The sequence below is a fragment of the Haplochromis burtoni genome, unplaced genomic scaffold (assembly GCF_018398535.1).
Source record: "Haplochromis burtoni strain Fernald_Lab_line unplaced genomic scaffold, NCSU_Asbu1 Contig_355, whole genome shotgun sequence".
In the NCBI taxonomy this organism is placed as follows: Eukaryota; Metazoa; Chordata; class Actinopteri; order Cichliformes; family Cichlidae; genus Haplochromis; species Haplochromis burtoni.
The window spans coordinates 193,707-205,835 of record NW_024582716.1 but is presented as its reverse complement, the minus strand read 5'-3'; the positions used below and the strand labels follow the sequence as shown (position 1 = coordinate 205,835).

The window sequence follows — 12,129 nt, the reverse complement described above, 5'->3', positions numbered from 1 at the left end:
CCAGGTGATGCAATACCATAGAGCTGTGGCTAATTTAGAATGACCACTTAAGCTAGTCGTCAGCCTGAATTGGAAGCCATCTGCTGGGCAATGTCAATGCTAATCACTGTACCGCCATACCACCCGCCGCCAATTATTGGATAAGAAGTAGGATGGGTGGTTACATTTGCAAAAAAGATCAAATGTTCACTTAAACTATGAAGTTATTTATAATTTAAGTGCTGCACTAGGAACTAGTGCAGGGGTGGGCGACTCCAGGCCTCAAGCGCCGGTGTCCCTGCAGGTTTTAGATGTGTCCTTGAACCAACACAGCTGATTTAAATGGCTAAATTAGCTCCTCAACATGTCCTGAAGTTCTCCAGAGTCCTGGTAATGAACTAATCATGTGATTCAGGTGTGTTGACCCAAGGTGAGATCTAAAACCTGCAGGACACCGGCCCTCGAGGCCTGGAATTGCCCACCCCTGAACTAGTGGATAGCAGCTATTAAGTCATCCATATCAGCGTGTTTTTTTTTTTTTCCCATTTCTGCAGAAATGTGATAATGTGGTGCTTCTGTGCTAAAATCGCAGATGGCTTTTTTCCCGTACCATCAAATCCGTTTGCAAATTAGGCTATAAATTTATTCAGATGTGCTACTTGACTTCATGATTTCAGATAATGGCTGCATTTTTTCTTGTATACTTACAGGCTACGTCCACAAGTACACGGGTATTTTTGAAAACTGAGATTTTCCGTTTTCGTTTTAAAAAATAATCACGTCCAAACATTAACGCAGAAATGAAGGAAAACGCTGCTAGGAACATGCCAAAGCAACAGGTGGCGATATATTCCTAACCGTGTAGAAATGTTGGCCAATCAGAAGTCTAGAAGCCTCGGTGGGAAATAGTAAACAAGGATGGGGCATAGAAGCAGAACCTAGTCGTATGTGTGGAGGGACAGTAACTGTGTGTGTGTATATATGTAAGCATTTAAACACTGCAGAGAGTGCAATTAACAGTAATAGTATTGTAGAAATTCATTTCACCGAAACAATAACGTGGCGCACAGTATGACGTCAAAAAAGGCGCACACCTTTGACGCTGCGTTTTCTGCGTTTTTCTCGTCCACACGTAAATGCAAAAACTGAGTTTTCAAAAATATCCACCCTAGCCGGAGTTTTTAAAAATCTCTGTTTTCAGTGACTGAAAACGCCGTTTACGTGTGGACGAAAGGTGCAAACGCGTAGAAAAATCTGCGTTTTCAAAAATACCCGGGTACATGTGGACGTAGCCACAAATTCAAGAGTTGTATTCTCGAAACAAAAAAAGCTGTTGTACCTTTGAAGGGACTGTTCTTGCCTAGCCACAAGATGAGCAGCTAGTAGGTCACCCTAACATGTTAACCCATATTATCAAGAAATACAGCAAAGTACTTTAAAATGTCAAACTCCTTCCTCACAGAATACAGCCAAGATTAAGACAAGTGGAAGGAAACAATTTTTTTAAAGCTCTAACTTTATGTTCTGTCTCCAAACAGTCATAGTTAAGAGGGCAGTAAAAGCGCAACAATTTCTGCTTATTTTCCTTTTGATGTTCAGACCTGCAATAAATTGTCTGTTCTGAATGCTCAGAGGGGGGGGAAAAGCTGTTCAATCTCCATCTTGTTTGATCTTGCAGAGAGGCTGACATTCCAGGATGTTCAGTCACCGCAGGAGTTCCGCTATGGTGAGACAGCAGAAGTGGTGTGTGATGTCATTAGCTCCCCAGTACCCGTGGTGGTGTGGTACTACCAGGACAAAGAGATCACTGAGGAGCACCACAGTAAGTTTTGCCCCCCCTGATTTCACGTATAGACTTTTTTCATTACATTTCTTGGTTTTGTTCTTTTGTTTTTTTTTAATTGCCGTGGGAAATTACATCCTACTGTTCTGTCATTTGCAGTGACCAAACAAAGAATGGGTTGTTAGGTTAGCTCAAAGGTATTCAGAAGGCCTCAAGATCAGGGACACAATATAAAGTTATGTTTTGGGATGTGAAGTCTGAATTACAGTAGGTAATCAAAGATCAGTATCAATGACTGTTCTTTAAAAGTAATTGAGTTGTAATTGCCCAAAATTTGAGAGGCTATATACTGTAAAAATATAAATAAAAGTAGAATCCAAAGTTTTTCAAATCTTGTGAGCACAAAACAGAAAACATATCAAGTGTTTAACGTGAGAAAAATGCACCATTCTAAGGAAAATATTTGCTCATGTTCAATTTGGTGGCAGCAACTAGTCTCAAAAAAAGCTGCAACAGGGGCGGCAAAGGGCGATTAAGTAATGCTAAAAAGAAACAGCTGCAGGAACATTTTTCATGTGATTAGGTTAACTGGTAACAGGCCAGTAGCATATATAATATAATCCTGGTAAAGGTTTTTGTCCACTGAGAGTAGTAAAGAGCAGTTTTCTACTTTATGCATGAATAACATGATACATCGTTCCTGTCAATGGTCACGCTAATTGAGTTGCACGCCCACAAATGTGCAAAGTCCCAAGGAGAAGAAGATGGCTAACAAAACAGAAGTAGGAGCCTCCAGTGCTGAAAACTACCTGCCTAATACCTAATCCCTGTAGACTACCATGTTAAAATGTAATTTAGTTTATTTAGTTGCAACATCTATGGCTAAGTTCCCCCTTTGTAAGACCTGTACTGGGATAAATTTGAAATAACACACAAATATTTAACTGTATTAGGCTAGTGCGTGACCAATACAGGAGACCGATAGCGGTATTCAGTATTTTTTTTCTTTCAGACACACAGAAATACAGTTTCCTGGCATTGGTTATACGTCGTTATTCATTTTCTCATCCTCTGGCTAAATCTGCTTAAGTTATCTGTTTTTTGTTTATAAGCATACAATGTATCTTTTTAATCGTGTGTTAAAGGTAAATTCCTGTTAAAAAAACAAAACAAATATATATATATATATATATATATACATACATACATACATATATTGTTTTTAAGTGTGAAATGCTTTTGATCAAATCATCCCAAAGTCTCTAGTCAAAGAAAGTACTTGGATAAAGTACCACTGCTTAAGTGTGAATAGTCAGTGTGTATAGTGATATTGAATATTTTAGTAATTTATGGTAATAATAAAAGTTGCATGTGAGTGATAATCTCAAAAGGATTGCATGACGAATGTAAATATGCCAAAAACACTTAATTATTGAGAGGAAAAAAAGCTCGTCAGTCTCAGCCTGCCCAACTGTTTCCCTCTCTCGGTCATTGAAAAGGCTCACTAATGTGGCAAAAATTCAGGTCTCTGGGAAATGCTATTCCCTTCTTTTGTGTGGATTCACAATAAGACAAAGGTCTAAAATTCTATGAATAGAAACCCCATCAGCCCCGGAGGGAGGCGTCTAACTCAGACAGAGACGATGTTAACAAGCAGCTGAGAGGACGGATTATTGAGCAGTTGGATAGCGACATTCGAAGATACCGCTTCCCATGAGATAGAATGCAAACCCACACCCTGCATCTTTTGGGAAAAAGCCAGCTAATGGGTGTATTTATGTGGCACTATTGTCTATCATCTTCCATCCTATTCGAGGGAAGGCTGATGTATGTCATTTATGAAGCTCTTTCTGGTAATACCACCCTTTTCAGTGCTAATAGTGCTAAATGTCAGAAGAGTAGTCTACTTAATATTAAAAGAAAAGAAAGATTCACTTTCAGTAACAGTCTTCCCTGATAGAAAGCAGGTGCTGCAGTTAGAACCAGCAGACTAGGACTCATTATTTCGTCTTCGCCTCTTCCCTGATTTACAACTCTCTACACCGCTTCCCCGTCCTCCTTCCAGACAAAACACACGCCTGAACAGATTAGAAAGAATGACCCCTTGAATCTGTCACGGTTTTTAATTGAAATTCAAATCTTCAGCAGCAAGGTAATGATGAAACATGGAGAAGAATGTTTTTTTTCCTTTAATCATTTCACTCTAATTACGCTTCGTGGTTATAAATATATTTGCTTGGGAGAAATGAGATAGAGGCCCGAGCAATCCCGGCCAATCTCCCAGTGGCCACAATAGGAGACTGTGTGGAACTGTAATTGCGCAAGTGTTTATCTGTGTGGACTTTATCAGGTAAATGTGCTGAAGAGAAGATTGACAGTCTAACTACTGAAGAGTGGAGATGGCAATTTTCTCCCGCTGTTTTTCTAACTTTCCTATCTCGCTTCTCTCCCTATCGTACGCTGTTTTTCTTTTGTTATTTCCACTCTCCCCTTCTGCCTTTCTCCGGCTGTCCTTCTGTCCTCCTTTTCACGTGTGCTGTGAAGGCAGGTTCCAGGTGTTGCCAAACAACAACCTGCAGATCCATCAGGTGACCAAGGCTGACGAGGGTGTGTACCGCTGTGAAGCCAGCGTAGAGGCACGCGGGGAGATCGATTTTGTGGACATTGCAGTGGTGGTCAATGGTGAGTGAGGATTTTTTAACATTTACTTGAATTCGTGATGACATTCTGATGTACAACAATAACAGATTGTTTAAGGTTATTTCCAGGATTTTATGGACAAGAGCAATGTTGAGGTCTAGCTGCCAACGGACCACAATAACCAAGATTTCTGCAGTAAAAAATCAAGTGTGGTCTACTGGCATCTTCAGGGAGGACACAAAACTAAAATCAGGGTAAATGGGCAAGGACGTGCAGACTGAGATTCAGTTCACCCAAATAAAAAATATCCATAGTGCTAAAATCTTTGTTTTTCCTAATAGTCAGTGTAATGGCTACAAAACAGCTGATAGTTTAGTGCTGTAAAGTCTGAACATACATACAGATCTGGCACAGTCCTGCTTGTTTAGCAGTTGGAAAGTTGTTGTAGATTAAAATAGACACATTGCTGATACATGCTGACATATCGGGGTGCCAGAACTTCAGTGCAATTTAACAGTGACGGTTTTGTGTGGATCTGTGCTCAGTATAGCTTGACAGTTGGGGAATTTGTCAGTGACAGATTGGGAAAAGTTTAGCAATGTGGATAGCAAGAAAAATTATCTTTTTTTAATGGATTAGGACGATGGAGGGATTCCCCTGCTGTAATTTCTGCCTCAGCGCTTTCAAGGGTGTGATGGAGTTATAACATTGATAGAATTTTAAACTCGATACCAGTAACCAGGAAAAAACAAATCACAAAAATTATGAGGCCTTTAAAACAAAAGATTACAACAGCAAAGAATAACAAGGGCAACACTGTGTTGTGTATGTCTAAAGTGTCCAAATATCCAAGTGTAGTAACACAGGTATAAGATACGGTAAAGCACTCTGGAACACTCTGGAAATACCGCCCTTGCTTGACTTACCCCCCAATAGATGGTTATTAAAGGAATTCAGCTGTACTCATTCCAGTTACAGATCCCCCAACGAGTTCGGTATTGTTATTTTTCATCATAACCCCTCTGAACTGAGATTGGGTAATTTGTGTGACTGTTGACTTCCTTGGATATAGTAGCTGTATCCAAGGGTTCCTCTACAGGATTAAATCCGGATTCCTGGTTACTCATGGCCACGATGGCACGCACATAAAGTACTATCAAGAGATGATTGGGCAGATATTTAGTTTAGTTCAATTCAGTTCAGTTCAAATCAGTTTTGTTTATATAGCATCAAATCACAAGAGGAGTCAGCTCAAGTCACTTTATGTTGTATCATACAGGCCCTACAATAATACAGAGAAAGGAGAAGGAAAAACTCGCTTTAAACAGGAAGAAACCTCAGGCAGAACCAGGCTCGGAGAGGGACAGCCATTTGCTGCGACCGGTTGGGGGTGACGACATAGTTACTCAAAACTGCCATCAACAACGAGACCTGTATCACATTCAGATGACATACCCTCTCTCATCCTACCGGTTGAGGGGAGGAAGACGAATTCAAATGGGACAGAGATGTCTCATTTGAATCCCAGAGGATTCTCTTAGATAGTGCAAAAATCAAAAAAACTAAATCACCAGTATTATTAGACTGCTGGGCATCTGTGCTGCGGGTGACTTGACATCATATTTGGACTGGTACTTATTTAGTGCTTTTCTAAGTGCTTGCTTACTGCAAGCCTCATTCAACCATCCACACAAGTGCTTTAATGTTAACCAATACTTTAATGTGTATCCAATACTTTGACTTGGAGACTAAAGGAACCAGGAACTGAACCACCAACCACTTTTGTTTTATAGCTATTAGCCAACATTGTACTGACTACAAACTCAGCTGAAGAGTAATTGTGATGATGGAACTTTAAAGGAAGCTTTGCAGATTTGCAGACCATGCTCCTGCACACATAGTATCAATAGATTAGCATACATTATGGTATGAATTTCCTCTCTGCAGTATTGTTGTTGTTGTTCTCAAAATTCAATGCCTTTCATTCTTTTCATTTTTGCACTTACAAAACCTTAAGGGTTGCAGGTGCCCAAGGTTAAAAACACAATACATGATCAAGGTTAGTTTAGCAGTACCGTTTCTCTGTGACTGCAGAAAAAGATAAAATATAACAAAGTATCATTCGTATAATTAATTAGCACTAATTTGGTTCCTTTAATTTTTTTGTTTTCTAGTTTGTTGTTGTTAAGTCTGGAGACTGGGGGTAAAATAGCAGCATCCTGTAAGCTGTCAGTTTGTTAACAGTTACTTAAGATTAGTAGAGTATTATAGCATGAAGCTGACATATTTCACTGAGTGTTTGCAGAGTTTTGATCATCTGCAGAGTGAAGGCAGTGACTCTGAAACAGCTCCTACAGTCGTGCAGCAACTCAGATGGAAATTCAGGTTGAATGCATGGACCTGTAGTTGTAGTATCAGAAAAGAGCTGTCAGCTCTGACAGATTCAGTTTCAGTGAATTATAAGTACTTACTAGCTGGTCTACTGGCTACTATGGGGTGTGGTTTTAGTTTGTAATTCTCTCTGTTCTTTAGTATGATTGAAAATTTTAATTAGCGATGCCTTCGGGCTCTGTGGCCCCAAAAATCAAAGGATGTCATATTAATTTTCTCATTTGTCCTCATTTACCGTGAGTCACCTGAGACTGTTGAGGTGATTGAAATGTGATTTTACTACGGCCACAAGCATCTTGTAACGGTTGAACAGCTGCAGTATTGTCTCTGCCTATGTAATTCTCTCACTCCTAATGTAATAGCAGATCAAGCCTCCGCCAAAAACTATGAATTGCATTCAATTTAGCACACCACTTACCTCACTTCTGAGGAAGATCCAATAAGCTTGCTCAATGAGGCACGACCTATTATTGCAGCGACACGACACTCGCCATGTGGTGCTGAGGCGACCAGACCTCGCTAAGCATCCTAACTCCGTAAGGGAGCCACACCCAGAGGGAGATGCATTAAAGTCAACTTCACTTTGCCTCCAAGAGACTTATTCTGCAAGTCTGTGAAGACTTTTAACATTTTGCATGAGTGAGACAAAAGCTGCACCATTTGGTCCTCATGAAATATATAAAGCACTTAGAGCTAAATAAGTCTTCTTGAAACTAATGAGTTTTGGTACGGTACCACTAGACTAGGGGACATCTGTTACACCAGCGCCTTTGTCTCCTTTTTTCTGAGCACTCGAAATGTTCCCTTAAAGCTGTCCACCTGGAAGTTAGGAAATAAAACTGGAAGATTCTGATGCAACTGCTCATTCACGATATAAACTGTAAAAGTGGGCACGAACAATGATATGTCCTCCATTAAGATGTTGTCTACCATTTTAAATCGTCAAGTCACATTCATTTTATTGAAGCGAGGAGCGAGGACTGCTCTTTCATCAATAGAAAGATTTTGAAACTAGTGATTAAGCTAACCTGAGGAGTCGCTACTTGCTGGTCATTAGAAGGAATGCAGGTTTATAGCACTTAAGAATTGATTTCACTATACAAGCAGTACTTATTTTCCTCTTGGTGCCACGAACTGACCAAAATCCAAAGTACTGTCAAATGGGGCTCAAATGTTACTTTACTCTCTCTGGTGCAGAGCTGGGTTGTAAACCATCTGCTATTATTGGCAGTTTGGACTAAACTGACCACTGTTGGCCATAAGCAGTGGGAAAGAAAACCACCAAACATGTCTATGCTGGTACACATTGGGCGTGAACTCTGGGGATATGTGGTTAGGGGCAAATTCTTTTTTTCCCATTTGGGCCTCAAGCAGGTGTGCATACTCATATGGGGCTTGAACTCAGAAAACCCTTGTGGGGATCCAAATAAAAAAAAAACTGCTGTGAAGCCTGCATGAAGTAACTGTGGATTTGTCCTGTCCACACAGCCCCACCATGTGAGGCCAACATATGTCCCACTTTTCTTAAAAGTAAGGGGGCCACTGTGGGGCTCGTGGGTCTACATAGACTGGTCTCACATACACCCCAAAGGTGCACATTTGCTAGAAAGGTGCAGTCATTAATCTAGTTAAGCTTCGGTTGCTCAGCTGATACCTGTCCACTTATGTTCCCTAATTATAGCAAGCTAAAACATTCGCTGCTCTCTTTCTATCTCACTGCCAGTCACTCCTCACACCAGGAAAAGTGTGTGTGGTAGTGCTGCTTTTATTCCACAGTTGTTTGTGTCTGTTTAAAGTCTGTTATGACCTTTGTACATAAACTGACCAGCTTCAAACAATAAATTTACCTACTGGCAAATGACAAACAAAAGGCCTAAATAGCTAGGTACTTAATTCATAAATTTGTGGAAACCAAAACAAAGCTGGGAAAAACAGTACATTCGCTGGGTCACTTAAACCCCTCCTGCCTCAGTAAATGTTAATTCTGCTCTCTGTCTCAGCAGGTTGTATAATCAAACCATTGTGTGTTTACAGCTGCATGGCCTCCAAGTAGTGTAGAAGATCTACTACTGCAAACTGATGTTTTTCTTGCACAACTTCTCAAACTGCCATCATGGTATTTAGTTCTGAGATAGCAGTGGTTCAGAGAGACTTTTAGTTAAGCCTCTAGCATAAAAGAGTTGGTCTGAAGGTAGAAAAGATTGATAGGGCATTTGCTTAAATGTCACCTAGTGTCATGGGGCAGACAAATAGTATAAGCTCCCCATCTTTTTTCTGTAGAAAGTGAACATGTCATCCACTCAGCTCTTCACAGTAATACTTAGAGATCTGAAAAACTGCTGCTCTGCTTCTTTTCAGCAAATCTATGTTAGTATGCAAAGTATCCAAGAACAAAGCAGTGGATGTGCTGCCTTATGGTTCCTCTGACATCTCTATCTGACTTACATCCACGTTTTCTTTCTTCCTGATGGTGTAAATAGTCCCTAAGGAGTTTTCTAAAGTGTACGAGGCACTGTGCAGTTCAACTATGGAAAGCCATATTGCACCCGTACCATAGCTTTTACTCTCAGTTATTTGAACAAGCAAACCTGTGCATTCCAGTTATTTCCATTTCAACCCCTTAAGCTACATCTCATCTGAAGCGCTATTTTTGTAGGCTGGGGAAGAGGCTAGAACTTGAGTCTTGTTTGATCCCCAAAACACTGCCTTTCATTTGTAGAGCATTACACTTCAGTAGTGTTGACTAGGATTAGTCCCTTCCTTTGCAACTGTGAAACCAAATTAGAGCAAGAAGTACTATTCGTGCCAAGATTTTCCAAAGTAAGCCACAGGGGCAGCTAGAAGATCTACTGTATTGACACCTTGCATTGGTCAGACAACACAACCAGATGGAGATTAAGTAGATTGCTAGGGGCCTCAGGTGTGTCAATGAGTACAACAGGGTACATGTTTTATCTGTCAGCTACAGACTGTAAACGGTTTCCTGTTGTGACGCCTGGGGATTTGGCAGCATAGTAAGACACAAACTGTGGCGAAAAAAGGTAGAAACACAGTTCTTCTGTGTTTATAGAATTCTGAAAAAAGAAGAAGAAGAAGAAATTATGAAGACCTAAACTGATACAGCTACAGAGCATGTTTGGATTCATCCTAATTTCTATCAGTGTAACATGGAAAACTTGAAACACTCATTTGTGCCCAAATAAGACTGGACGTTGATTCTTATCCAGGATATAGTTACAGCCAACAATGAAAAGAAGCTAAATCTGGACACATCTATATAAAACTTCACTTGAACTGCTTTTTGAAATGTCATACTAGCTAGTTTCATCCCATTTCTTGCTATGGTTCATTTTTTAACACCTTTCACTCTGTTGCATGTGCAAGTTTCACCTTATTTCTTAATTCTGCTTCACAACCATTCTAGGTCATAAACTACTTGAATAAAGCGATGTATTTTTGCAGCAAGTTATGAGCGGTCTCTCTGAAAAAAGGAGCAGGAAAAAGTGAAACCAGTGGCAGCCTGTGTGGTACACTTATTTACAATTAGTCTGCCATCAAAGACCAAAGGTCAATCCACAATGCTCATATGCAAACAACTTTAGCAACTGACCTCACAATTTTCACAAGTGCCAGTCTTTGCTAATAGGACACAATCAACAGACACTATAAGATGAAATAAACAGAAATTGTAAGATGAAATCCAAACATGCTGTACAACTCCCATCAAATATAGTAAATCAGAGCTAACCATTTTTCCATTCCCTGATGGAATGTTACTAAATTACAACAATATGGCTGAAATGCTCAACCTGAGACCTCAGAATGAGGTTTCACACATTACTTTGCTGTATTCAGACAGGAAAATTGGGAAAAAGGATGGCAATGTTTACGTTTTCAACGTGTATAATTTCAAAATTGTATCAATGCGTATCCATCAAAGTAAATCTTATAATCCATTCATTTAAGCTTTACATTTCCTTAATCAGAAGATTTTTCTGAATGAATAACAGCTCAGTTTAAAGAGGTATGAATTCAGCACAGCACTTCATGTTTGAAATAAGTTTTAAAAGCCCTGAGGCCAACCTCCAAGTACCTTGCCAACAATGTTCCCTCTAAGGTGCGCGCGTGCGCAATTGCGCACTGCTGGCACGGTCTCTGCACACAGAAAATTTATGTTGTGCAAAGAAAAAAAAATCAAACCTGAATTGAAATTAAAATTAAAACTTTAACAATTCTGTTTGGCAGTGTTAGTCAGCAAGTGACTGGCTGCTCCCATATGGGATTAGAATGATGCCACCTTATCCCATAGTCCAGCCAATAATGCGATTCACATTCGTATATATGCAGCTAATCAACGTCGTTGACAGGCTATGACAGCGTCCTTATGTGCCGACACCGGTGTTTTAGCTAGCAAAGCGGCGTGGCTGATGTGGAGTGAAGCCACGTTAATGACAACGTGTACAACCATTGGAGATGTGAGCAGGACAGACGGAACAACTGACGGAAAAAGTGTGGACTTTATACCAGTTTTTAAATTGTGTTGTTGTGGGCCACGTAAAACCAGAGTTAAAATATATGCAATGTTTGGTTTTCTTCCTGAATGTTATCATTGTTTATATTTACTGCGGGAAGAAACGGTAAAAATGGTGTTTTATAAGGAAAACGCTCGAAAGCACTCTCGGCCTGTGAGCAAAAACAACACCAAAAAAAACCCACCTTTTCCTATTGGTGGAAAAATGTACCATGTGGACCAATCAAAAAATGATATGGCAACATGGCATTTATTGTTTAGGAAGGGGGAAGTTTTAGGAGTGCGGTGGTGTTTAGAGATGTGACTTGTGAGATGTGAGAGATTTGCGACGTTTAGTGCGAATCTTGTGTAGTTAGTGTGTAGTGTAGTCAATAGTTTTGTTGTGTGTGTCAGAACAATGAGGCGACTGCTGAATGTTACAGGTGTTACAGGAGTGATACATCTCCTGTTGTCAGGCCTGCAGGTATCAGGCTGTTGTTCTCCTTTTTGTGGACAGAAATTATTTTTTGGAGTGGCACAAATAATTTGTGTGGCATCAACTTTGATGCAGAACAGCTGATTGTTCTGTAAATAGTTTGAAATGTTTATTAAAAAAAAAACGGCTTGGCCGCATTTTTAGGTAGACAGCTGCAAAAAACTTTGTTGTTTGCATAACTCAGTTAATTTTTTGAGGAAGTAACTATATAATTAATTGCCCACCATTGGTCCTTATATACTGTATTTTGCAGACAGAGTTACAGGACTCTCTCCCAGACCACAGACTCATACTCATAATACAAGTCAGAGCTTTATTTAAAAAAGAAAA

At 39.9% G+C, this 12,129-nt stretch overlaps 1 protein-coding gene across 2 annotated transcripts in view; it reads left to right on the top strand.

Moving 5' to 3' along the window:
* Positions 1-12,129, top strand: part of LOC102293624 (neural cell adhesion molecule 2) — a 385,578-nt gene that overhangs the window by 321,566 nt on the left and 51,883 nt on the right. For both annotated transcript variants that reach the window (XM_042228810.1, XM_042228811.1), the window contains exons 4-5: positions 1,658-1,801; positions 4,307-4,444. In XM_042228810.1, coding sequence (XP_042084744.1) covers positions 1,658-1,801; positions 4,307-4,444 — 282 coding nt within the window. The remainder of the gene's footprint in view (positions 1-1,657; positions 1,802-4,306; positions 4,445-12,129) is intronic.